General features: G+C 49.5%; 8 protein-coding genes across 8 annotated transcripts; 3 read left to right on the top strand and 5 right to left on the bottom strand.

Moving 5' to 3' along the window:
- Window positions 1–2,434: 2,434 nt before the first annotated feature.
- Window positions 2,435–3,998, bottom strand: LAJ45_04468 (uncharacterized protein; the record flags this gene model as incomplete). The annotated part of the gene is made up of 3 exons (XM_046114048.1): window positions 2,435–2,816; window positions 2,891–3,573; window positions 3,651–3,998. The coding sequence occupies 3 exons, from the start codon at window positions 3,996–3,998 to the stop codon at window positions 2,435–2,437; spliced, it is 1,413 nt and encodes a 470-aa protein (XP_045972570.1).
- A 929-nt stretch (window positions 3,999–4,927) lies between these two features.
- On the bottom strand, window positions 4,928–6,622 carry LAJ45_04467 (uncharacterized protein; the record flags this gene model as incomplete). The annotated part of the gene is made up of 6 exons (XM_046114047.1): window positions 4,928–5,135; window positions 5,197–5,827; window positions 5,883–5,914; window positions 5,993–6,240; window positions 6,320–6,432; window positions 6,574–6,622. The coding sequence occupies 6 exons, from the start codon at window positions 6,620–6,622 to the stop codon at window positions 4,928–4,930; spliced, it is 1,281 nt and encodes a 426-aa protein (XP_045972569.1).
- A 1,684-nt stretch (window positions 6,623–8,306) lies between these two features.
- LAJ45_04466 (uncharacterized protein) lies at window positions 8,307–8,711 on the bottom strand (the record flags this gene model as incomplete). Its single annotated transcript, XM_046114046.1, has 1 exon — window positions 8,307–8,711. The coding sequence occupies one exon, from the start codon at window positions 8,709–8,711 to the stop codon at window positions 8,307–8,309; it is 405 nt and encodes a 134-aa protein (XP_045972568.1).
- Window positions 8,712–9,508: 797 nt separating this feature from the next.
- LAJ45_04465 (uncharacterized protein) lies at window positions 9,509–10,363 on the bottom strand (the record flags this gene model as incomplete). The annotated part of the gene is made up of 1 exon (XM_046114045.1): window positions 9,509–10,363. One exon carries the CDS (start codon window positions 10,361–10,363, stop codon window positions 9,509–9,511), a length of 855 nt encoding a protein of 284 aa, XP_045972567.1.
- An 807-nt stretch (window positions 10,364–11,170) lies between these two features.
- Window positions 11,171–12,328, bottom strand: LAJ45_04464 (uncharacterized protein; the record flags this gene model as incomplete). The annotated part of the gene is made up of 4 exons (XM_046114044.1): window positions 11,171–11,515; window positions 11,585–11,681; window positions 11,761–11,989; window positions 12,070–12,328. The coding sequence occupies 4 exons, from the start codon at window positions 12,326–12,328 to the stop codon at window positions 11,171–11,173; spliced, it is 930 nt and encodes a 309-aa protein (XP_045972566.1).
- A 737-nt stretch (window positions 12,329–13,065) lies between these two features.
- Window positions 13,066–14,178, top strand: LAJ45_04463 (uncharacterized protein; the record flags this gene model as incomplete). Its single annotated transcript, XM_046114043.1, has 1 exon — window positions 13,066–14,178. The coding sequence occupies one exon, from the start codon at window positions 13,066–13,068 to the stop codon at window positions 14,176–14,178; it is 1,113 nt and encodes a 370-aa protein (XP_045972565.1).
- A 2,940-nt stretch (window positions 14,179–17,118) lies between these two features.
- Window positions 17,119–17,553, top strand: LAJ45_04462 (uncharacterized protein; the record flags this gene model as incomplete). Its single annotated transcript, XM_046114042.1, has 3 exons — window positions 17,119–17,199; window positions 17,259–17,341; window positions 17,394–17,553. 3 exons carry the CDS (start codon window positions 17,119–17,121, stop codon window positions 17,551–17,553), a joined length of 324 nt encoding a protein of 107 aa, XP_045972564.1.
- Window positions 17,554–20,164: 2,611 nt separating this feature from the next.
- LAJ45_04461 (uncharacterized protein) lies at window positions 20,165–21,675 on the top strand (the record flags this gene model as incomplete). The annotated part of the gene is made up of 2 exons (XM_046114041.1): window positions 20,165–20,260; window positions 20,332–21,675. 2 exons carry the CDS (start codon window positions 20,165–20,167, stop codon window positions 21,673–21,675), a joined length of 1,440 nt encoding a protein of 479 aa, XP_045972563.1.
- Between the last annotated feature and the right edge of the window lie 5,358 nt (window positions 21,676–27,033).

The raw sequence follows: 27,033 nt of genomic DNA, 5'->3' as shown, positions 1-27,033 counted from the left end.
AACTTTAGTAACAGTGATGTGTGTCCCTATGCTCGCAGTATAATTAAGTCTACAACAATGAACTCAGGCCACAAAGCATGGGGTTTGAACCCAGAGCCTTGCAAGTAGCATATACCTCATGCCGCCTACTGAGCCATGGGAGAATTCAAATTACCGTTCTGGCGGTATATCGAATGGCGGACAGACGAGTGAGTCACGGTGAGTCACCTAGTGCCCTAGTGCCGTGATGTGGGAAAGTATTGCATTACGCCTAGGGCCGTATCCACTATGTCGTGTGCAATTCAATTAGCAACACATTTCACTTAGTCTTTTAGAGGGCTAGGTCTTGAATGGTTGGCGCAAAAGGTAGATGAGATGTGGAGGTACTATTTGATCGTTTATAGACTCCACTCCCCGGAAGACCTCTGCGCCTCGCTATATGATATTAGGTCGTAGGCTGTGATACTATCGGGATCACGGCGAAGCTGGTGGAGGATAGACGTTGTCGAACCACCGCCTATATTCCGGATAGATTCCCATGCTCCTCAGCGGAATATCGTTGGGCGGAGGAGGCGCAGGCCTCTATCTTGCCAGATTTTCTTTTATAAACTACCAGTATCAACCTCAGAAGTCCATATCCTTAGATAAACTAGGACAGATATCTCTTGGCGGGGATAAATCACTATCCCGACCCCTAACAACGTTTGTACCTTAGGGTATATCATCAGGTGCAGGTGTACTACTATTGGTGTGTATTGTGTCGCCAGCCATGTACCCTCCCAGTTAACTACCCGGTGATGGACACCAATACACTGGTGCGTCGGTTGTCGCTGTGAACAGAATACTGTCTTTACCTCCCTAACTCGCAAGATGGGGAACTGGCGCGGGGCAGAGAAAGACAAAGGGCGCGAGGGAAATAGTGACATAATTGACAGCCAAAAAAAAAAAAATCAAAAAAAAGAGAAAGAAAGTTAAGGCATTAACTGACGCAAAAAGTCCTTTCACATGCAAATGATAGACATGTATGTGGGCAGGTGCGGATGGTTGAAAGAAGGGGATCCATCTAGGACAAGAGGTGGAGGGCAATATCGGGGGGAAGAAACTCGTTGTGCGAGGGATCAAGGAATGAGAAATAGAGAAAGAGGAGGAGTGGATGCTCGAGGGTAGTTGGTGTAAGGGAGAATGGAGTCGGGGTTGGTGATTAGTAGGTAGGAAAACTACCACGAAGAAAGACAGACGCCGAGGCAAAAAGAGCGTGTATCGACAGGCACACAAAGACAGCAGAAAAGAGGTAGTGGTAGATGTTAAGGAAGGTTTTGTATGTTGGGGGAAGGGGAAGGAAGTTGATGGAATAGGTTGGGGCAGGAGCAAATAACGTTGTAGTCGAAGTACGATGAAAATTAAGGCAAGGAAAGGGAAGCAGATACAGAACGGAGTGAATGGGGCAGGATGATAGGTGATAGATACATGTATATGGGTATACCGCAGGGCAGTAAAAGAGAGTAAACTTGCATGGCGGAGAGAAGAAGCAGTCGAGCGATATCGAGGGAGCCAACTTGATGAAACGGGGGAAAACAGAAGCTGGAAAAGAGATGGAAAGAAAAGAAAATGGAAAGAAAAGAAGATGAAAAGAAAAGTCTTACAATACGCAGGAAAGAAAGCGAGTGATGAACAGGTCGAGAAACGGATAGTATCCGGGGAAGAAGAGGAAGGAGTTTGCATGGTGTGGATAGGAGACGAAAAACAAAGTAGAAAAACGAAAAAATTAGGAAAGAAAGCTGCACATTAGTGGGGTAGAAAATGCGTACTGCATGATGGATATCGTGAGAGCCTGAAGAAGTTGAAGGCTACAGAAACGAGTACGTTCAAGTACTGATGAATAAAGAAGATGTGTGGAAGAAAATGTTGATGGGGAGAAAGAAGGTCTTGGTGGGGAAGAAAGTGTTATGTGTAGGTTAGAAAGGATGGTGAAGTAGGGAGAGACTTGGGTATAATATACCATCCCAGTTTCCGCATAAGTTTCCTTCCTTGTTAACCCCGCCTAAGATCGAAGGTGGAAGGGAAATAGGGTGAAATGAACTCAATCTGCGCCGCATGAAGAACAGAAGCCCATCCACGCCGTTTCCAAACACCTGCCCTGCGGTTTGCATCATATATTCTCACTCGATTTCTGTATAGTTATACCCTAACCCTGAGCAACTCTTTCCACAGAAACTTTTCTAGGGCTGGTAAAGCAACGCATCTATTACGTGTAGTCACGATTCCAAGGAAAGAGAAGAACAATCATTGGCAGAAGGCTTGATTCCATAACACTAATTAAACTCTCGGGGTAAAAAACGATAGAAAAACAATAGAAAACCCTAAAAATACACCCAGCTCGCCCGCCCCCCAAAACACTACAAAAATAGCAAAATAGCAAAAAAGAATAACAGGCGCAAAGGATGAGACGGACACCCTACATAACGACATCCTCCACCCCCTCCGCATCTTCCACCCCCTCCGCGTCCTCCACCCCCTCCGCATCTTCCACCCCCTCCGCATCCAGCTCGCCCTCGGCATCCTGATCCTCCGGCGCCACGCCCAGCCGCCACTTATGGCTGAACGCGACGAGATCATCATCGACCAGCAGGTCCTCCGTCTCGGGCGGCAGCTTGATGCCCGAGCCGGGCGCAATGATTGGGATGCTGTCGAGCATGGTGTGTGTGGGCTTGGAGACGAAGGCGGGGTTGACTTTGTAGCTGTGGCCCTCGCGGAGGAGGCGGTTCTTGCGCAGTGCGGATTGGAGAGAGCCTTGTGCCTCGGAGCGGATGTCGCGGCCTTCGATGGCGGGGTAGTTGCTATGGTTTCGTTAGTTTTGTGTATGTGGAATTTGGGGGCGGGGGGGGGGGGTAGGGAGGGGTAGTGGACGTACTTCCCGAGCCACTCAAAGATAGCTTTCGCCTGACTGCCCTTCTCATCAGCGATCGCCAGAATCGCCCTCACAATCATATCCTCCCAATTCGGCACTCCCCCCCCCTCAGCCTCCCCACCCACCACCGCCTCCCCGCCCCCTCCCCCCACCTCCACACCCCCATCCTCCTTCGCCACCGCCGCCACACTCGCGCTCTTAATCGCCTCGACAATCCTCCTCGTCTGCGGATCATACAGCGGCAACTCCGGATGCGCCCTCTCCGCAAAGAACACCAGCTCCACCAGGCTCCCCAGCGGCAAACTCGCCAAATACGTCCTCTTCTCATCCTCGGTGAGCCCCTGGCCGCTCAGCCCCGTGGCCAAAGGCTTCTCCTCCCGTTTCTTGGCACAAGCGCTGCAGAACCACTCGGCCTCCGCGACGGCGATCACGAGGTCGTCGATGGGCGGGTCGTGGCACAGCTGGTGGAAGGGCGTGTTGCAGCCGTCGCAGAAGACGATCATGTTGCTCTGCGGGCTGTGGCCGCGCTGGCAGATCTTGCAGATGCGCGAGTCGTGGATGCGGCGGTAGGGACCCCGCCGGCGGGAGGGTTGTTTTTGGGCCGGGTTGAAGTGCGCGGGGCGGTGGACCTTGCGGCCGGATTTGGTCTTGATGCCTTCCATGGTGAATTCTTCGGAGGAGGGGTTCTAGGCGCGCGGGTTATGTTAGATGGTGGCTGCGGGAATGAGGGGAAGGAAGGTGGGGGGGGGGGACTTCGACTTACGTCGCTCTCATCCTTAATCGGCGTACTACTCGTCTTCCTCCTCCTCGTACTCCTGCCCGCCCCCGTACCAGCCCTAGCCCTACTCTTCGCAGGCGTCTTCTTTGCCCCCGCCGCTGCCCCCGCCGCCGCCGCCTCATCACCTCCCCCCTCCTCCCCCTCGACGAGTGTCGGGGCCTCAGCAGGGACGGGGGCAGGGTCGTAGACAGGCGGCACAGGCGCGGGCACTGGGACCTCAGCGGCAACCGGAACAGGGACAGGCGCAGGGACGGGAACAGGCGGCGGCGCCATCTGGTTCCACGACGAGCTCTCGGTCAGCTTCTGGCGCAGCATCAGTTCGGTCTCGGCCATGTCGTCGGGGTCGGGGCGGCGGTATGCGGCGGGGCCCGGGGGAGGAGCGGGTCGGACATTGTGTGGCGATGGCTCGTGAGTGAGTGCTGGCTACTCCTGTGGTTGTGGGGATTGATTGGGTGCAATTGGGTGGAGTTTGTTCGGGGAGGATTTTGGATTGACTCGGGGGATCTCACGCTGGGAGGGTTGAGGGTTGCAATTGACGTACGGGCCGGGTAACGTGGGGTCTGGGGGCTGAATATTTCACACGCAGAAGAAGACGGCAGATCAAGGGGAGATGGTGGTGATGAAGAGAAGAGAGTTCTGCGTGAATGGGAGTATGATGATCCACTGAAGACTGCAATTGAGCAGATATCGATCAATCTCTGCCACGGTTGGGGCTGAGAGTTTGCAGGGCGTACGCGTGGGGGTGTGTTTCACGTACTCACGTGACGGCCATAGAACACAACAGATCACTCACTCTCTCACTCACACGCATTCACACTCTCATTGTCACAAACAGATACACCCAGATAAGCCATTTCAATTAAACCAGACATCAGCGGGTATCCCATCTTGCCTTCCTCGCCCTCACGACCACCCAAGAAAAAAGATAAAAAAAACTTTTACATACAAACAACCGCAACACCCCACACATACGCAGGCATGATATGATCTAGAGTCAGGTTTCGTTCATTACCCATCAATTCAAGTTACAGTAAAAAGATAAAAAAAAGGTTACAAACTCCCCACTCCCCATCCCCTCTCCCCTTAATTAATGTGTTGAACAAATATATTCCCGCCGACACCCCTCTCCCCCCCCGTTCCCCGCTTCCCCGTGTCTATTCCCCCCCTACCCTATCCCGCCACGCACAATTACATATGTAATAAAATAAAAGTAAAATACCCACAAAGAAGCTTCGAATCCCGTCTTCTGCCACACTGCCCGCTTACGCCGCCCTCTGCTTCTTGGGGCTGGTGACGCCGTTGAGCACTCCCGGCCTGACCGGGGGCGGGTAGGGGATGCGGAGACACCTGATTCCGAGGTAGCCGCAGATGGCATCAATGACCAACATCGCCCAGCGCGTGTACACGACAAAGGCAAACGCGCAGTAGGCGCGGAGGTAGTAGAGCTCGTAGAGCGGAGTGATCGCAGGGCTATATCAATCCATTGGTCAGCAACTCTATAATGGAGTCCCAAGAATAAGTATTCACTCACAGTCCAACAAGTGGCAGGTTGACCAACACAGCACCGCCCATCAACGGCGCCAACATGATGGTCCAATATGGGAACGGCTGCTTTGTCAAGTGTGCCAGGATGATCTTGGTAGTCATGCGCCCAAACACAAAGCTCATAGTGATACAGAACAGGATCAAGTGGTTCTCAGTCAACAAGCTGCTATGCTCGCTGCCGAGCCAGAAAACACAGCTGGCAGTGAAGATGATGATCGGGGTCCATTCCAAGAAGATCGGGAGTACGGGTAGATTCTGGCGGCGCCGGGCTACAATCACATTATAAACACAGAAAGGCAAGTGTGCGACCAAGAACGAGCCGAGAATGACCGGGATCCAGATGTCGCGGATAGAGTAGTCGCCAAAGATCCAGTGGTCGCCGAAAACCTCAGAGAGCTTGTGGGTCCAGATTTCAGGCCCGTAGTAACCAGACGCAGCCATCAAACTGCAGGCAATGATGAGACCTTCCGTCGGGCCGTTGAAGTATCCAAGGTAGAGAACGTGGGTGTGGTAAGTCTCCCAAGTAGAGAAGAACATGGGCAAGCACGGAATCAGCGCCGTGAAAGCGCCAGCCTTCGAGGGTCCCAGGCCCATAGACGCAGTTTCGCAAAGACTAGCTGTAACACCCATCAGTCGCCAATCCCGCCAAATCACCACCGGAAGTCAACCTACCTAAAGTGCAGTTGAGAGAATCGATACCATGGCTGTCGCGAGTCAAAAAAAAACCATATTAGCACCTCGCCGCGACACTTCCGGTCAGGATTCATGAAGGAGAAACATACTCAAACAACTCCCCCAGCGGCGAGCTGGACCCCGTCCTCCGCGCCTGCTTCCCATCGATGTTATCCATCGTCGAGTACGCCCACAGCCCGAACGCAAACGAATAGTAGAGCCAGCTCGGCCCGGGCCCCACCAGGTCGGGCATGAAGTAGGCCAGACACGCGACATTCGTGACGATGAACCCGAAGCCGATCAGCGTGACCGCATTCGGCGCGAGCCATCGCGGCAGCAGCTCAACCATGAAGTTCCACTACATAGCATCACCAACCGATCAGTATATGTGCAACGCGCTTTTTTCTTTCTTCTCCTCTGCCCAATGAAGAACCTACGTAGTGCTTTAGGATGTACCGCGAGATGAGTGATTTGTCGACCGCCTGGTAACGGTAGCTTTTCAGGTGGATCAATTGGTCATCGGGCAGCGTCTCGGAACTCTTCCGTTTCTCTGCGCATTTTGTAAGTATTGGAATTTAAGGCCTGCTTCTATTTTACTTGGGATGCTTGATTTGTGGTTTCCCGGCGACGGACGGGAATAGGGGACAGGGGCAACGGGGGATGGGGGATGGGAGATGGGAAAAGTTGTTACCTCTCAACGGTTTCTGGTGTAGTGTCCGCGTATCCACCCAGGAAGCCATGACGACGGTGTGGTGTTTGAAACGAGAAGGGAGGGCTGCTGCTCGGAGAATGGGGGTTGCGTTGTAATGGGGCAGGAAGATTAATGCGAAGAAGAAGTGTGGAAGAAGAAGAAAGAAGAAAGAAAAGAAAGGGAGGTGACAGGAACAGAGGTAGTTAGGTGTTGTTCGGAACCTGTTAGAGCTGGGCAGCAGCAGCAGCAGCCTAGTGTACTTTAGAATGGAGAGTAGGTAGGGGCCCTCTACGGTCTACGATCTTTCTCTCCTCTCACCAGTTTGAAACCCAATAGCCAGCAGACAGACTGCCAGATGTGATCGATAAGATTAGTTATGCCAGGGCCCTCCATGCAGGCGCGAGAAGAAGGGGAGAGGCCTCTTCTCTATTCTAGGTATTCTAGGTATTCTGCCCTCTTCCTATCCCTATCCCCATTTATCCCCATCTATCCCCATCCCTATCCCCATCCCTATCGCATCTCAACTGCATCCATACAGTATTTACGCGTGGACCTGGTACGCAACCGAACAGGTGTCCGCAACAGCACTGCAAGCAACCCTGCGAATAAACCGGCCATCTGATCAATTAATCGGTGCAGCATACATACTACATACAACAATGGGATGATGATTTTACCCGTCCGGCTTGCTCCGGGAACTTCTTTCTGTATTCCCAGCCAGTTCCTGCGGTGGATGCTGCGGGATGGGGGAAACGTGCACTGCAAACCAAACGGACGGGGTCATGGTTCTCGCGATCGACTGCGCTGCACTGTCACATGCTACATAGGTGCAGCAAAGCAAAGTCTTGGCTTCACGCGCGATCACTCGGAGGAAAAAAGTGTTGGGGAAATAGTGTTTCTACGTACCCCAGCCTCCAGGGAGACTTGATCTTGGCATTGGATTGGGTTCGTCTATAAACTCTGCTCCTCTGGCGCGCGGTATATATATAGAATACGACAGACTCCGTATACGTACCCACGGCGCGGAGCAGACAGACAGTTTACCAAGTGCCACAATTGAAATGGCTGGCGAGGTCATGAACCCGGCCCTCGCGGAGGGGGTCTTTATGTGGGTCGTTTACAGCAATCATTTTGGTCCTGGATTTGGATCTAGCGAATCAGCGCAGCTGTCAATGTTGGGTCTTGCTGGTAGTACAGGCCCTTTATCTTATACGGCCAACAATATCTAGATGGCTAGCTATTCTTAAAAAGTCGCGGTATCAGAATAATGTTGAACATCAGTTTGGACACAACAAGTCTTAATACCGTATTCGAGCAACGATAGAAACTTGGATCCCGCGAAAACATGGCATGTATGGGCTCAGCAAACATATTTCTACATCAGAAAGATCACTCAACTACAGGAAAGCTAGAGCTTCAAAGGCTAGATCTTCAAAGGCTTAGCAATACATATTTAAAGTCAATTCACTAAACAATGACAAGCCCACTGCTCTCAACATTTAAACATTAAAGTATCGAAAAATGGGGCATCTACGATTCATACACTATTAATGGGCGCGGAAACCATCAATAATTTAATAAATGTCCAACTATAATACTACAAATAAATAAATAAAATGTCAATCTTCAGGCGCAGTTATTCCCAAACCCCTAATTTATACAGCAAGCAGAGTCAACCACAAAAATACCATTTACCAACCAACACTAAAAGAAAGAAAAAAGGGGAAGAATCCCTACTCCATCACCAATGCCCACAGCTCCCCCGCCACCTCCGCACTATCCCTCGCCGCATCCTCCAACCTCCGCTGCAACTCCGCCAGCCTCCCCTCACCCACCCCACTGCCCCTCAGCAGCACACACACGCCCCTATGCGTATTCACCACCCCCACCTCCTTCTCCGCCGTATTCAGCAGCACCGCAGCACGCCCCTTCTCCTCAACGGAGTACGGCTGCGGGCGGTCGAGGAAGGCCTCCATCCCGTCGGTGTTGTGGTCGATGTCGAGGATGCTATTATCGGCGGCTTCTTCGAGGTCTTGCAGGGTGGGGAGGGGACAGGGGGGCCGTGTGAGTGGTGGTGGGGTATCGTGATAGATATAGAGGGTGTCGGGGAGGCGGTAGGGGTTGGGAAGGAGACTCATGGTTGTGATTTGTGGTTTGTGTTGGAGGCTGGTTCGTAGTGTTTTTGAGATGGGGTGACTGTGATATGGAATGAGGAGAGAGGCCGCAAGGGCCTTTTATAGACAGACTGCTGTGGGCGGTGAATGGCGGTATTCTAGGTGAGAACTAGTACATATAGTTCTATTGCTGGTCCATGTAGATAGGGCTGCATCCAAATAAAGGGTAAACGGGCTTTTTGATAGAAAGTTACATGTTCACAATCGTGCTATTATTCACTGCCAAACAAAGACTAGAATTGGGACAGTCAAGGAATGTAACATTCAGGGCCATTGACTAAGACTACATGTACTAGCCTAGTAGTTTAGATATAGAATAGGAGGGGGTCTTGGGCAGTTTGTGCCGGAGATAATGGCTTTGGGTGTCAATGATACTTAATCCTAGTTCGAACTTGATGAGATTACTATTCTCAAGCAGCTTTATTGGAGGATTTACTATTTGGCTGTATTACTGGGCTTAATTTGTACGGCAAGGTTTTATCACAATCATGGATATTGGTACAGTTACATATGTAATTATAATTTATATTTGTAAATTGCACAAATACATACCAGCACCGTGCAATTTATCGACTTATCTCAAATCAAAAAAGGGAAAAAGTTAAAAAAAAAATCCTCTATAGAACCCTATCCTAAACCCAAGCAGCCATAATGCTGCTTGAATAGTATCAATTTTGGACACACAAAAGAAAGGAAACCTAAATCCAACGCCTTAGAAGAACACAAGGAAAGAAAGAAATACCTTCACCCCCACAGTCCCACTACCTCTTCAAGTCCTTCGAGTCCTTAAGGATGTGGTTCATATGGACATTGCTGACCTTCACCCTCCTGTTCTGCGCCCTCTTCCTTCCCTTCTGCGCCCCGCCCTTGACCTCCTTCTTGATAGTCGCTGGGTCCACACTCGTCGGCTTCAACCCAGCCTTCTCCAACTCGCCAGGCAGGTCACCCGGCGGCGGGATCACAATCTTATGCCAGATCGCCTTAAACTCGTCCTCGACAATGATATCCAGCGTCTTATCATTAATCCAGACCATCCTCGGCTGATTGTCCTTCTTCGTCCTCGTCACCAGTATATCCCCGCTCTCCTCCAAATCCGCAATCGTCTCCACCGCACCAGCCCACCCATCCTTCAGCTCCTTCACGCTCAACCCCTGCGCCGTCGTCTGCTGCTGCAGATGCGCCAGCAGCGCCTGCGCACTGCGGATGTTGTGGATCGGCTTATACTCGAGCGTGCCCTGGGCGGGGTTCCACGTGAGGCGCTCGTTCTGCTTCAGCACCTGCAGCAGGGTCGGTGTCATCTGGATGGACAGGTAGCTGGCGATCTGTTCGGGGGTTTGGGGCACCTCGCGCTGCTTGAGGTGCTGGATGGCGTGGTGCACTTGCGTCATCATGTGCTGCGTGCCCAGCGAGGTGTCGGTGGGCTGCGAGTAGACGATGGGCGGCGCGACAGGCTTGGTCCGGTCTACGATGCGCTTGCGTTTGGGCGCCGTGGTGGGCGTGCTGGCGGCGGCGGGGGTGGTGGAGGTGGTGGGCGCGGCGACGCGTCGCGGGCCGCTGAAGTTGGCTTGCGCCTGCACGGACTTGGTGAAGGCCGCGGCTTGCTTGTCGAGAGACATGGTGGGCGGTTGGTGGGGGGGGTTGTGGGGCTTTGGAGTTGTGAGGTTTAAGGTGAGGTGGGTGGTGGTGGTGGAGGTTGGAGTTGATTGATGATGGAGAGAGGTTGTGGGAGCTGATGCAAGAACCCGGGGTGGTGGCGCCAAGACTTCAATGGTTGCGCTTGTTACCTTGAATGGCCTGCGCAATCTCGAAGTTCAACCAAGCTAGAGCAGCTTCTGAAAATACTTACAATTATTATAAAAGACCTCTATCTCCCATGGAAACAATTGTTATAATTATCGTTCAGGAAACCGTGTTACTGGACGATAATTAAATCGTACTCATTCGCTGCTATTTTAAATAGTATTCTCGAAAGCTTTGTTTCACACGTTGGCATTGTTACGTGAAACAAAGATAACACTTCACGAGAAACAAATCGTTCACATGTAACATTTAAAAGCATAATGTGTTTCACCCACTGCGAACCGAAATCCTCGTGCCGGGAGTACGCAACACGCATATAAACTGGGATTGATTACAAGCGCCGAACACAAAATGAATTCAGGACACTTGCGGTGGTAGGGAAATGATTGGTTTACTACGCAGTGTATCGTACAGCATTTCTATCAGGGGACCGAGTTAAAGTGGGTATAGGCCTCACCGAGTGATAGTTCGTGCAAGTGCCAGTCAGTGTAGCCCTCTAAGGGCAACGTAGTTCAAATTCTGCCACTCCATCATCTGCAACACAAGTAACAATTGCATTTATTTTTAAGTGGCACTAACGTAAAGTACACCCAAGCATAGATAGGCTTCAATCGAACGAGTACTCACTTCGAGCTCGAAAACCTCCTCTTCTTACTATTACTGCCTTCCTCCTTCTCCTTCCTATTCAGCTCAACAGCATGGACTACATTGCCAATCTTGACCCTGATAGTCTCCACATCCATCGTCATGCGCTGGGGCCTTCCTTTCAAAGTAATGATCTTCTTACCGCAGCACTCTTCGCCCATTATTGCCTTCTCCATCTTCTGCATTGTCTCGTCACTGGGCTTCTTCAAAGACCACGCAAGGGAGACATGGAACCCGTCCAGCTTATCCGCGCCCTGCGAGTACAGCGGCGGCTGCCCGAACGCTTCAAAGGTACGGTTCGAGAGCTCCAGCAAGCGAGAAAGCTATAAGCTCATCATCAGCTTCAGGTCGGGCCTGTACTACCCGCAACGACAACCACCAAGACTACAAACCTCCTTCTCAGGCCCCTTCGAAGCCTTCATCACAAAGAACCAACGAGTCTGATCAAAATTGCTAACCCATTCCCAGCCTGTAAAGTCGATCGCAAACCTATCCCCACATCAGTCATCTCCCCAGCAACAATCCCCAGCAAGAACGAAAAAATAAGGTAAATTCAAGAGAGACGAACGGCTTAACCCTCAGCCTCTCCACACGGTCCCCCAAGAGTTCCATAAACCCGTCTCTCTGTGCCGTGGCCAGCACATTGGGCCTACTGAGACTCAGATGCAACGGCAGCTCGCCGCCCAGATCACTCTTGAGATGGCTCTCTACGGCGAGGCCCTCCTCGCGCTCCCCAACGCCCGCAAGAGTCCGAAACACTTCGTCCAAGCAGTCGAACTCTAAACGCGACAAATGCCCTCCAGATTCTCCGTCAGCTCTCTGTGCCTCCCTCCCTGTTTCTCTGCTGGAGCTGGGGCGGGGATGGAGGGTGGGTTACACTCAATGTAGACGTGGGTCGGCCAATTGCCCTGCACGTGCGGGATGGAGCGCTTGCGTCCGCCGTGGAGCGAGGGGTCGTCTTGCTGTCCGATGCGTGGGGCGACGGCGTAGAGGTCGTGGAAACGTGAGGGGAGAGGTGGGAGCCCCGAGGCGGTGCTGGTGGAATTGGGTTTGGCGCGTTTGGCATCAGGGGAGGAGGAGGTGTCCGAGTCAGAGTCAGAGTCGGAGTAGTCGACGAGAGGAATTAGGGGTGGCATTGTGAGGTTTGTTGAGGTCGTGAGGTGCTGATCGGTGGTGCTGATGAGATGATGTGAGTAGTGATGATGCAGGCAGCAGCAGATGCTGGAGCTTGTGGTACGGCCCGACGGATGGGACGGTTCCTGCAGGAGACCTAACCCTGTGGAGATATTGCTTGGCGGTTATCCCGAACTAGCTGTTGGTATTAATATCAGTGAAGTTCACAAGCTCAAGTATCGTTCTGAGAGTCTACGCATTGGGGATGAATTAGCAACGTTTCTAATGTAAGAATTGGGGCTTTCTACTATTATCAGGAGAGGGAGCCTACAATCGAATATATATGTTCTATCGTCGTCTCGGATCTTGAAGAGGCAGCTTAGAACGATGAAAGGGACACCTCTTGCACCTGTCAATCAATGCGAGTTATCGTCAAAGTGTCTTCAACTTTCCACATAATATGCTGCTCGAAGTTGAAACATGGGCTTCAAAGAAAAGAACTTGATGTGATTTAATATTACAATTTGAGGGTTATATGGCCTTATTGGTACGGCTCGGTACATTTGGTGTATGAGAAATCCGACCGGCTTTAACAGTATCAGAACGAACTTCCACACACATGGCTTTTTTACGACAAACAACAGTTTACCGCAACACCACCAGTAGCCACCTATACAAAATTAAAGCATGATAGATTTAAATTGCACCACTCTAACTACGCAAGTTATATTCTATAATAACACAACTCGCAAGGAAAAAGATGAAGGGCCCACCTCAAAGCATCACTGTTTTCAACCCGCCTCCACGACGAATCAGAAAAGTCCCGCTGCACGTCGGCCCAGCTCCAGGCTCCAGCGAGTCCAAAAATATTTACCTCAAAATACGCAAGAGTATTGCTGGCGGGCGGACAGTCTACATCCTAGGTCCACACGGTGAAATGAGGCACCAGGGCTTCCAAGACGTGCTTGACTTCGTGTTCCAAGACCACCAGAACACGCGTGACAGCCCTTCTAGAGCCACAGTGCAGGTCTTGTGGCCTTATCAACGGACGGCAGAAGATATACTCACCGTCGAGTTTGTGGAGTACAAGTATCTCTTTGTATTCCGTCTTGTGAACGGGATCATGCATTGGTACTTTGCGTACCTTGGGAACTGCGATGAAACACTGGAACATTTGAAAAGAATCCAGGAGTTGGTGAGAACTCATATTTTCTACGAATGTATATTGTTCTACACAGATAGCAGGAACATGAGGGCGCTGCAGGCGTTGCTGGAGTATACGGGGAAGAAGGGGAGGATTTGTCCAAGATGGCTCGTAACAGACGATGACAGCAAGCCGCATGAGCACGTCGTGGTGAGAATATGTACAGACAAGACGCTATATGATCCGGACCAGGCGGTTAGGGGCGGGGGATGGAGTACCACGCATTATGTATGTGAGGATACGCTTTGTACTGCGCTATTCAAGGCAATGTGCACGTCGGAGAAGATGAAATTCACGTTGCGGATGAAGTGGACGGACGGAACTGATGACATACACTACTGGAAGGGTATGAAGGAGCCAGTTAAGCTGACGGTCATGGAGAGGATGATTAGGAGTGGGGAGGGACAGCCACTGTGGCTTGTGCCGTCTACAGCGCCGATTGATGGCGTAGATGGGAATGTATACGTGCTTCAGGAAGATCTTGACGAGTATGATCATTTAATTTTTGCTGGTCCTCCCCCCGCTGCGGACGACTTTCTAGGGTTTAGATATCGCCAGCAGCATGGATTTCAGGAAACGTCGACAATGTCACCACAGAAATACTGGAAGAACCGGCGCCCTACCACAATCACTCACAAGGAGCTTTTTATTAGACCCCACACACACTAAAATAATTCTTCCTCATGCTGTATGAGCATGAGAGATCACTCGCATAGTTGCGGTAGCCTGATATCAATGTACTAGACAGATGTAGTTATGGTACCAATCATAGATACAGCTGTACTGGGCTTTTCTTTTTTTTTTTTTTGCCTACATCCAATTGATACATTATCATTGATCTTAGCTTATCCTTTTTTTGTGCATGTCTGGGCTATTGCCAGGCCTGTATCAATTCTAAGATTTCTGAGTGTGGCTCTGCATACAAGGACGCGAAATAACTATTCTGCTCAAGTTACCTATGTATGTGCATGTATTTACCTATACGAACAACTACGCCGTATTGATCAGTCACAAATAAAACGGGGGGAGGGCCAGGTCGGTCCATTGTCTTCATGATCAGATGAACACCTCCTGGACATGCATGAGGAATGTACTCCACCTGAAAAAGTCTTAAAACTTCGCAACGGCTCCATTTTGCCGTGCGGGCAGAATTATTAGATCTGCCAAAAAGGAATCTTTGCTTGACGGCCTCGCAGGCCTTCAAGAAATCCACCATTAACAGACTTATGCGCTCTCATGCGTCCTCAAAAGAACGTCTCGTACAATTCGATGTTACACGTAGTATTCTAGGTATCTAAGACTACTATACTCTACTCTACTGATATACTCGTAGCTTTATAGCGTTTCCGAACACGACCAATATTGCATGACATACGAAAAAGCGCCAAATCCACCTTTTTGTATGTCATGCAATATTGGTTGTGTTCGGAAACGCTATAAAGCTACGAGTACATAACAGGTCTTGGGGCTTTTTTGGGAAGGACTATCTCTCTGTTGTTACTAGTGATGATTTGTGTCAGGTACCTCGATGAACTGACACCTCGCCATCCCATCTTCCTCGTACATACTCGCTTCCTGAACCTTGATCACCGATGGAACATGTGGTCACACGATTCAATTCCTACAGAGTGCTGAAATCCCGTTAGGTGCTATCCCAAGTCTATTGCTACCTTAACTGGTTGTCGAATTAGTAGAGCTCATCACCATAATGCCTCGATTTGGAGCAGTACATTGATGCATATACGCGCGTACCTACTCTAACATCATGCAATAGTATTTCGCTTTACCAGGTCAGCAAACTGTTGCGCTCCCAGAACTTGCGGCTTACTTGATGACAAGTCAGCGTGTCGATTGAGATGGATGTGTCTCGCGCACTGACAATTACGCAGGTGGAGATGACCGAAGCTATCGTGATAACAAATGCTGATCATGGCCCTCGCATTAGGGTTTGGCTGATACATTACATACGGCGGGTGAAGGGAAGCTGACGGCCAAACGCGCGCACAAGTGCAGAGTACATGTACTCTATGTGCTCCACCCAGCAGCTTCAGACTTTGCAAAGCTGAAACCTGATATCAATATACGCATACATATTGTGGCTAACAGTTGTACTGAGAGCCTAGGAGTTTACTTTCAACATATCACCAATTACACTAATTCTAGGGAATAGGGGATTCTGTTGATTAAGAGAAGTCATGTTCATGGTATATCACTCGGATTGATCAACCTTGTGAAGTCGCAACACTAAGTATTCAGCTTGAATTCCGTCTTTTTTGGTCGACGCGCTGATGGCAAAATAGAATCCACATCGGATGTGAATGATCCCACTTCTTCCAAACCTCGGATTCGGTAGTTCCGGAGCCAGACTGGGAAGCCAATCCCACAAAGTAGAGTACAGGCCAACAACGAATTAGTGAAGTTCTTTTTGTGCCCCTGAATAGGCATGGGGCGCCCAATTAAGCTCAACACCACGTAGTACATGATTCATGTGCCTGAAAAAGATGTTTCGCTCAGCAACCAATAATAGCGCGTTAAAAGTGCCACATTTCTGGATTCGTGAGTAGGATTTCCCGTGTTGGCCAGATGAAGATAAAATTGTCGTTCCTTGTACGACCGGCGGCTGGAGGGTACTCTGGATCCCGTATCCGGCTGGATCCGCAAAACAAGCATTTTTTTTCTCACGATAGAAAGGCTTGTTTCGAATCTGAGTCTTTGAAGACTGTGTAGTGGTGTTCGGCCCGAGGGTGGCCGACACTTGGCGATACGGCCCGTCCCGTTCGGGCTCTAATTTGCCTGGCTGGCATTGGCATTGATGGCGTTGGCAAACGCGAATGTTTATGATGCTTTGTTAAAATTGGAGCTCAATACCTACGTATTCAATCTAAATATCGTTGACCCCCCGTTCTCAGCTTTGGGCAAAGGAATCCCAATTTGTCACGCATTCATAACCCGTGTTGGTAATACAACCTTAAGCGCCTCTTTTAAGCTTAAGCATAACTACATGTATTACTAAACGGTGGCAATCGTAGGGGTTTATTAGCGACAGTGGCACAACTCAGAAAAAGTCTCAGTCGCGGCTCTGAAGAGACTTCGAATTCGGATCTTATCAAAAGGCTTGGGGAAAGTTGTCTACAAAACACAAGTGCAACTAACAGTGTAGATCTGGGGAAACTGTCTACTTTAACTCCACACATCACTTGTTCCTGGATGATCTGGCAGTACAGTGCACATGCACATCTCGCTACTATAACTGATTATGTATGTATTTTGGTTTCCCATATCTCCCATCCCGAAGTAAGACATCTCCACAAATCACGAAGACAGACAGACGAACTCAACCCCTGACTTGGTCCTGGGCCCTGAATAAGAGAGAAAAAAAAAAGTAAACCCAACTCCAACTCTACGGTAGTTCAGGGGCGACAAAAAAAGTTAATACGCATGTGGGAGGCTTTAGCGAATCAATAACATTCCTCGAGCCCGCAAGGCTGTACCTACGTTGTGTATAAATACAACTATCAGTCCACCTTGGTATTCGACTTCTCATCTACAACTCACTACCATACCATCAAACCACCAACAAACAAGTCAAACCCAACTCAAATACCCAAAATGCAGATCAAGTCAATCCTCCTTACCATCTTCGCCGCCGCTGCTCTCGCCAGCGCCATGGATGTTGACCCCGCGGTCGAGGCATGTACAAATCTTCCACATATTTCTTGATCTCCACTAACAGGCCTTCCAATCTACAGCAAAAAGAGTGCGTAGACCATGCCAAAACATATCGCGGCACGAACCCCTCTACAGACGTTGAGGATCTCTGCAGGAAATGCCGGTTAGTTTGCCACCACCTCCTCTTCTACCCCTCGTAACTAACACAAAAACAGAATCGATTCAAGCAAGCAGTGTGCATCTGCCAAGAAGACCTCTAGCGACACGATGAAGGGGTCTACATGCTATGAGACTGCTCTCGCGAAGTGCAGGGGCGAGAACGGGCTTGCAGAGCCGCCACAGGTCCAGACTGTTGCGAAGCAAGGAGGCAACTAATTTTGGATCTACGGACTTGATAATGTAATACTAGTGGCAGGTTATGATAATTTGGGAAGAGAAGATAGATAGTCATGCTTAGTCAATTGATAATTGTTTAATGTTCGCAGAATTAAAATAGATGGTACTATGAAAGTGGTACGTAATCTTCTTTGGCGCAAATGTGAGAGACTCCGGCGGGGTTGAGTATAGCAGAAGCATACTACATGTACGTAGGTATCCAAGGAGGAAAGAAGAAAAAGAAAGCAAAAAGGAAAACGGGCAACTCTCCGTTCGACCGGCTTGATCGGGTCGGTCCTTCATCGTATTCCGAATCATAACACACGAGCCCCTCATACCGGATAGGTTTAGTTGACCGTAGGTAGAAATAGAAGGTGATGCCGAGAATCACATCGCATCACTCGCTCTCGCCAAGAAACCGCCGAGAAATTGGCTTTGTGTATGACTCCGTATAAATATGTATATTGTAGTCAATCAACTGAACGAACTCAGTAATCCCTGATCGGGCTTGGGAAAGGAGGACTTTTCGCCCTGGGCGTATCCGGCCCCGTAAAGTGCTAGTACTGGGGTATATACCCATTGTTAGATCACTGGCCTGCTGCCTGATTATATATCTATTAGTGTCCAGTGCCCGGGGGTTTTCGGACCTTCCATGTCTTGCGGATCTGTAAAAAATATTCCTAGTAGTCAACAGCGCTTCGATCGATCCTTCTCATCTTTCCCACTCTTTGGCACTGTGTTCTATTTCTTGGAAGCGCCGGGAGCCCGTTATCAGCTACGAGAGATGTATTAGTAAGAAGAATAAAGTGTGCGAAAACTCCATGTTTCGTGGCAGAAACTGCGCTTCGGCGTGCGGTCTGCCTGGTAGCCGTTGAGAGGAGATGTTTCTACCTGCGACCTTCAGGATTTGCACCCTTGGTGTCTCCATGGAAAAGAGCATTTGGAGCCACGCAGTATTCCTACTCTGATCAAACCTTCAGCTAGTATTGCTTAGAGCCGCAGAGGCTGAAAAGCACTGTGGAAGGAGACTTCTTGGTTGGGGGACTTCCCGATGAACGAATGCGGGTGTAAGGAAGAGAGTACGAGGTTCTCCGTGAAAGATAGAGAGAGGCATTGATGTCAGGGAGAGGTGGGAACTTCGTTGAAAAGACAATGCGAGTATAAACTAGTAAGTGGGTATAGTGTGGTCCATGGCCGACCCGGCTCGAGCTTTTGGCTCGAGCTCAGCGAGCCTCACCTTCCAGCGAGCCTGAGCCGGCTTGAGCCGTTTTCTCTAAGGCTCGAGCTTAGTCTCGAGCTTGATCTCAAGCTCAGTTTACTCGCTCTGAACTAGGCTCTAGAAGCCATCAAGGGAGCCAAGAGGGGATTTATACCCACTAGAATGCTGAGTTAAATAATAAATCCTTTCTCACGGTATTACTCCATGAAATGAAGCTTATATCTGCCATTTTACTATACTTGGTGTAAGAATAACCTATTTTTTGCATCATTGACCACCGGCTCGAGCCAGTTTATGAGGCTGTCACCAAAGCTCGAGCCTTGCGAGCCTCTACCTCTCACGAGCCGAGCCAGCTCGAGCTTATATGCCGGCTCATGGACCACACTAAGTGGGTAGAAATGTGGCGATTGATATGGAATATATAGGCTAGGGTAGAAAACCTTCTTTCCACTTCGTACCGCAGCCCGCGCGGCCAGAGGAATTTTGCGCCTTAGTTTCGTCCTTTAGACATGAAAATTGTGCAATGTTGGTAATTGCGATGTTATTGTGAAAATTGTGTTGCCATTGTAAAAAAAAGGCTCCTTTTGCATTTGTTCTGCGGATTGTAACAGTGGTCGGAAAACTCTAAATGACTAGGCAGGGAGAGGTGAGAGTCTTTCGAATATTGTCGCGGGTACTGAGAGATTTTAGAGGAGTATTTGGCTTGAAAGAGTTATGGGAGTATCCACAAAGGATATGCGTATAAACATTTATGCGCCGGGATTGGACTTCTCTTCCTTGCCCATCTTCTCCAAACCACCGTAGCCCGCTATCTGTGCGATGGTACTTCATAAGAGACCACAGAAGCATGTACCGGTGAGACAGAGCTGTAGTTTCTAAGGCTTAGTTGCTCATATTGAAACTCGAGTGAGGATTGGAGGAGTAAGGGTGAAGACCCGTTTATGGAAATTTCCTGAAGTATCAGGGAGTGTCATCCGCACTTCTTGCTTCGGTTCAGGATCATTTGTGCTACCCTGGGTGTTGTCCTGGCGGGGTGGGTGTGTATGACAGGTTTCTCATTTATTGTAGATCTGTCGGTCAGTGTATACGTACGTAACATCAAGGCGTAGTGAAGAGAAACTGAAACATAGGAGTGAAGGTGGTATGTAGAGAAAGTTATTATGAGTCAGAAAAAGCGGTTGGAAGGTGGCAGAGTGCACCAAGCTAGATGCTTCACAAAGTATCACTCGGTATAACAGGGTAACCTCTGTGTCAACGGAAGTTGCCGAGAGTAGTAACTTCTCGAAACATAGACGTGTTAAGTACTAGCAAAAGGACACGCAAGGAAACACCACCGCTTGTTATAAAAGGCCACCCTCAAACGTCAATGTGCGATCAGATACAGCTTCAAATATGGCTCAGTCTATGAAATCACTCAAGGAGGACTTTGTGTCTAACCTGACCGGTGGTACCATCACCGAGATCAATCTTGTTACTGCTGTCGCGCCTGTAAGTTACCTAGCTACTAATGGTGGGTATATATTGATTGAAGCTCTGCAGTACTAATGTCGAGTTCTCAGGCGACATATATCCTCTATTCAGCTCTACAGACACGGCTGAACTTCTTCCGTCCCTACGGGCCTCTCCAATTCGTCACAGACTTTTTCCTGAACACCGTCGCAATACTTCTCTCAATAACACTCTATTCCTCGCTCCCACTGCTCTTCAACCTTTTAATCCTCCTTCCCGCACTTTTCCTTACCATTACTTCCGCCGCCGCTCACCAAAAACCCAAGCGCCTTGCGAAACCTAAAAATGACACGGCGCCCCCGCCTTCTGAACCTCTATTGCCCAAAAAGGCATTTCTCACCGTCTACCGCGGGTCCATGATGGTGATCACTTGCATCGCCATCCTAGCCGTCGACTTCCGCATCTTCCCACGGCGCTTTGCAAAAGTCGAAAATTGGGGAACTTCATTGATGGATCTCGGTGTCGGCAGCTTCGTCTTCTCCTCCGGGCTGGTGAGCGCACGTCAGGTCCTTAAGGACCACTTCGCAAAGAAGGCGCCATCAACTCTAGCAGTCCGGATGAAAGGCGCTATGAGATCTTCAGCGCCTCTGATTGTGCTAGGCTTTGTCCGCCTGGCCATGGTGAAGGGTGTCGACTACGCAGAGCACGTAACAGAGTATGGCGTACATTGGAACTTTTTCTTTACGCTCGGGTTCCTCCCGCCGCTACTTGCTCTACTACAAAGTATTCCTACTGGCAGCCTGGATCTGACGTGGCTGTACACACTACTAGCGCTAGGCGTCGGTGTCACATACCAAACTGTCTTGGAGTCTACGGGCCTCCAGAAATATGTGCTTATCGGCGACCGCAATGCTTATGGCCTCCTCGGTCAGAACAAAGAAGGTATTTCCTCGTTCTCGGGCTACCTTGCTATCTTCCTGGCTGGAATGGCAACGGGCATGTACCTCCTTCCCTCCACCGCTAGCAAAAACAAGCTCTTCAAGACCCTCTGCTCGTGGAGTGTGGCTTGGGTCTTTCTTTTCTGCGCGGTGAACCAGTACTGGGGCCTCGGCGTTGGCATCTCTAGGCGCTTGGCGAACCTGCCGTACTTCTTATGGATTGTTGCGTTCAACACATGTCAACTCGCGGCGTTTTACAGCGTAGAGAGATTCTTCTACGACGGCTGCCAGGGTGACAGCTATGAGATGGCCGTACCAAAGATATTGGAGGCGTTCAACGCGAACGGGTTGGCAGTGTTCTTGGTGGCGAACCTGTTGACTGGTGCAGTTAATGTCAGCATTAATACGTTGACAGTGGGAAGGGGCGCGGCGGTGGCGATTTTGTTAGGGTATGTAGGCGTGTTGACAGTATTGGCGGTCGGATTGGATAGATCCGGTGTGAGGATTAAGTTGTAGGTTTCGTTTTTCGGGCGTTTATTTTTGGAAATTTAGTTAGCAATCAATACCATTTTGCAAATGTAGACAGTACTGAGTTGGAGTCATATTTCACTATTAGGAGTTACATTTTCGGAACGTAGGTAAACAACCACATGTGCACTGAACCAGAACTACTCATATTGGGCAGAACTTGGGTGTGGTTCTTGGTAATCGAGTGATATACCATGACACTCATATTCTCCTAACATAATCCCTCTATACCAAGACGTTTGGTGGTCATGAGAATGTTGTTGTGTTGACGACTAGTACGAGGCTGCTGGCATTCTTCTAAAATTAGAATATAGGGTACAAGCGTCTAGTAAACAGTTATAGTTATAGTTATCTGATAGGTTCAAAGGCTCAATCTCGTATTCGTTTGTACTACAGAACTCCTATTTATGGACAACAGCAGTTCACTTTGTGTCCTTTGGAGGACAACGACAGCCCACATTATGGTGCCGGAGTCCACTCGCACACCTTCTATCGTACCTTCTCATCACCAAGAGTCATAAGCCTGCCCCTCTATTTCTTTTTTTACCTCTATTTTTCACATAGTCAGTATTCACTGCTGCCGTCTTTTCTCTGCGTGATTTCAGCTTTCTCCCCAGCGGACGGTCCATAGTACTCCTTCGAGATTATCCCTCCTCTTACCCCCGCCCCCCTCATATACCAGCGTATAAAGAAGGCAACCTAAAAAAATAGTCATCACCACCCCCATTTGCCCCGCCTACCCTGTATTTCAGAAAGACAAAAGCAAAAAGCAAAAAGAAAGTGGTACTGCCCCGATTGGGATTTAGGCCTACAGCACTATCTTATACCGGGTATTTTTCGGTATGGTTGATCCAGCTCCGCGTGGGCCTCTAGACGGAACGGTGGTGGGGTCATGGCGGATAAGGGGAGGGAACCATGAGATGGGAGCTAGCAAGCAGAAGAACGAACGAGCGCTTGCTCCACTTCTCGAGAGAGATGATTACGGATGTAAGTCACTTTATGATGGGACGGACATCTACCGTTTTGGAGTTGACCTTCTAGATCTAAGGGTTGAGAGTGTGGTGTTTTGTCCGCACCTATTGACCTAGCTGGGTATCGTTGAGCGAGGAAAAGAGGCGGAGGGATGATTCCCCCCTTCGTGATCTGGGTCTTGTGTGGCTGTTTTTTTTAGGTTTCGGGAAGAATAATGATGAGGATATGATTCATGTTGTGAAGTTGTTCATTCTGGAAAGAATGGCCATATCTTGGGTTGACGTTTATACTGCCGGCCTTGGGGATGTTGGCAGTGGGTATAGTTTGCTGTGGCTTCCGCGGATGAGAGAGAGTTGTATACTTGATGAGCTTGTAAGTGCTATCTAGGCCTAGCCTAAGGAGAATCAGTTCATAAGCATTGCTTTCTTAGCGTAGGTGATAGACTACGATATCTGGGACCATAGGATACTACTCTCACCAAGAAAAAGTCTATCATCCAACATGGGCCTGACGGATATAGGTGACCGACCATTTGGGGTGTGGGGGTGTGTTGGGGCCATTGTCAAGTAACTGTCTGTTTTAGATGCGTGTGTTCGTGGGAGCAGTTACACGCGCTTCTGAGCTCAAGAGGGATAGCCGCCTCAATTGAAACCTTCCTTCATTTATTGACGGGGTACCAAGTAGCCTTCAAGGTAGCCTTCTAGCAGTGTACCTTCGACTGTGCCATGGATAAAACTGTACCTGTACCTCTTACCCGACGGGAGTGGATACGAGTGCTAGTAGTCGTTCTTTCTCCCTAATCTAACCTCGTTCTCCATAGGTCCAAGTTCTCTGGGCTCGTTTGACTGTAGCTTGGATTTAAAAACTCCGGTGCAGAACACCAGCTACCACCTGGTAGTAGCTGAGCCCTTCCCAGCCAGCCAAACTAAGTGCAATTAATGCTAGCGCCGTCAACCACTAGGTTTTGGCGCCTGACGGAACCAGGGAATGAGTTTGGGTGATAAGGCCGGTAGGAAGGGCCTGATCCTGACATCTTGTCTGTTTGTTCATGGGGTAAGGGTGTTAATTAAGTGGCGTGTACATGTCTTGTTACCGGAGAAGTCGAGACGACGTTGGTGCGTGGCGGGAGGGAAAGTTGGCCGTTGCATAACGCTAACGCCGCCGTCGGCCTAGAAGCGAATGATGCACAGTGTCGCACTCGATTTCTACCTGCGTACGTACAGGGGTGATCGAAGGGCGGCACGACTCGCCTATTTCCATCCCTACTCTATTCAAAGCATGACTGATAGAGAGCATCAGGAGTTAAATAGAGGTGGTCTCAGTGATGGCTTCGTTTTTCCTTTTCCTTTTGGAGGGAAGAACGTATGAGGATAAGGAAAGGGTGGCTTTTGTGAGTAGCGTTATAGAGCTAGAGGTGCTGAGATTTCCGGGATTATAAGTTAAGTTGCATGGTATGACAATTTTTTGTTACGCACGCCCTACCGTACCAGGTGGTGAAAGGTGTATTATAGCCATGAGTTGTCCTCGAGGTCCCCTGTCCACTGTGCTTTTGACAACTATCTTATTTATGTGATCGGGGACATTCTCTCGGGGCAAGAACACAAGAACCTCGTCTTCGGCCGCATACATGTTGATTCAAGGCACGGCCACGGCGCTTTCCGGCCGGGTGCAGCACCAGTGACTCGGTTCTCTATAGATATAGAAACGAAGAATTGCCACTGTCAGCTGTCAGCGGTGCTCGTTAGATCTTCATCGGGGGATCCAGGCGGCTTGTAAAGCAAAGAAAGAACAAAACCTAGCACCGGTACTACTCCAATACGTACTCCACCAGAGTCAGCTACCCGCATATCTTGCGGGTGAAGCCAGCTCACCAACAAGCTGTGGTTTGGATTATGTTACTTCTGCAGAGGAGCATGGTGACGAGATCCAGAGGTTACATTGAGTGGATTATGTATGCGAAGAACACGTGCACTGGGAGAACGCTGTAATTCATTGATTGATCATTGTCACAAGAACGACGACAGAACATTACGAAGAACAGTTTGAGATTACAGATCAGAACGATTAAAGTCATAGAGAAACTATTTATTGATCAAAGAATATATTATATCTACAGAGAACTATATACAAAAATCTACATGCAATAAATAAATAAATAAAATAAAATAAAATAAAAAATAAAAAATAAAAAACCTACCAAAAAAGAAACCCTAACCCACCATGGATTGCTCCAACCGTAGCTTCGCGGTTCCCGCTCAAAAAAATTTGAAGCGGGGAAACCGGAGATAGGGCCATGTTCCCATTCCAAAGAAGGAATGGGGGACAGGGGGCCACGAAGAGATGGGGTTGTGCAGCTGAGCTCCCGTTCCGGCCTCCAGGCGGGAACGGGAGCAGAGCTGCCAAACAAAAAAAAAAAATGGAGGGGCATGGCGGGTTCCGGGGCCTCGCCCCCTCTCTCCTGAGGCCCGGGCGGCCTTGGCGAAGTTGGCGGGGGAGGGCGGCGGGAGGCGGGGGGAGGCGGGGGAAGACGACATTGCTGGTGTATATGAAGAGAGGAAACACTGGTTGAAAATGTTTCAATTTAAAGAACCATCAGTCTTGGCTAAGGAGTGAATTTCGCCGACGTTAAGGCAAGAAAAGTTGGGGTTGATATACACGTCTGGGCACTCACGAGCAACCCTGGAGCCAGCATCTTGTACGTGCGTAGAGTGATAAGGAACTGTGCAGTTACGATAAGGTGGCAGCCGCTGGTCTCTGTGACTTTCGGTAGAGTAGGCAGCGAAAGATCTCTCTGACCTAGCTCGAGTTACATGAGTTTGGTCTCGTACCCAGACCGTGCGGGTTTTTGTCGACAGCGTGATGGTTAGTGTCTGTTCTAGGAATTTAAAACTCCACTGTGTCCGGACGAAACCTTTTACGCACACGCACTGATTCCCCGGTCCAATGCGTACAAGCAACCATGCCCACGTATGTACAGCGACAGGTAATAAGTGATGGAACGCCCTGAGAGTACAAACACCAAATGTTGGTGGCGTTTTACCAAAACAGGTATTGCTCTGTTCCATCACTTATTACCCACCGCTGTACACGATTGTGCACGCAGGGAGTATATGCAGCACTACTGGTGCCTCACCGCCGGGTCCACAACAGGCGGTACCAGTAGTTTCTAACCCCACAGCATCTATATCGCTTTTAAAAAAGATTAAATATACTATCTATGGGCATCACAGTAATCAAACCAAGAAACCTCTAGCGAAAAAGTTGGTATTGCGCTTGGATCACAGATAATCACTCGATTATTCACCCCTGTTGCGCATGAGAACTCGGGTTCGAACGACGACCACACCCCAACCCACCAAATCTACAGTCGGATGACATATCTTGCTCAGCGACTGTGGGCTTCTGGAGTACTTTCTTTTAAGTGTTTGGGTTTAATGTTTTAAGCTGCACTCTTTAATCACCCGGCTAGGTTGTAGTCTCGTTTGTGCACGTGGCGTTGCGGATCACAGGAATCACTCGCTATCTCAAATATCGGGTATGTTTAGTGTGGTCCACGAGCAGTGATAGTAGAACTCAAGTCAGCCTATCATATCTTGAGCTTAGCTCGGCCTACTTGTAAAGATCTTGGGAATGCTGCCTACTCTCAATTAGGGCAGGGAGAGTAGGAGGGCTTGCCTCGAGCATACTCGTCCTGTAAATCCCCGTCCCATGCCTTAAGTTCTCACAAAGCGGAGGCCTCGAGCGTCAATGCGTCCTCATGAGCCACACTGCCGATGGAATTTGTCTGTAAATGGGCCAACAACATTACAAACTCGGCCCTATTTTTCTAGACGAACAGGCTCATATCGAGAAGGCCAACGGGCTCGAGATCGAGGTGGTTTGGCGCGTTCGTGAAGACTTATGTAGGCTCGAGCCGATATGCTGCACCACAGGAAACATGTCTAGCAAATATCATACCTCTGTTTGACTATAATACAATACAGAGTTACATGTACAGATCCTCCTTACACCCACCCGGCAGTCTCGTTCCCAGAATTTTTGCGAACACATCTTGGCACACCCTCCCCACCCTCCCTCCACCAAAACCCACCAAACACACGCCAAGATACCCGAGCGGCGGGGAAAAAAAGCACCTGGCAACATACGTAGGGCTAACCCCACGCAATCTTGGCGCTCGACGTTACTTTATAAACCACCGGATTCCCCACCTCTTTCACAAATCATAGGCCTCAAGGTGCCTTCTCCCCTCCCCTCATCACCTGGGGAGGAGAGCTCCAGCTCTCTCCCCTCCCCCAAAAAGTGGGGCAGGGGAGCCCCAGTTCTTCCCCTGTGCCCAAAGTGGGGCAGGGGAAGTAACTCTTTCTTCCCTCCCCC

The sequence above is a fragment of the Morchella importuna genome, assembly GCF_003444635.1.
Source record: "Morchella importuna strain M04M26 chromosome Unknown Morimp01GS011, whole genome shotgun sequence".
NCBI classification, from domain to species: Eukaryota; Fungi; Ascomycota; class Pezizomycetes; order Pezizales; family Morchellaceae; genus Morchella; species Morchella importuna.
The sequence above is the reverse complement of the archived record's forward strand: the minus strand, read 5'-3'. Positions and strand labels throughout refer to the sequence as shown.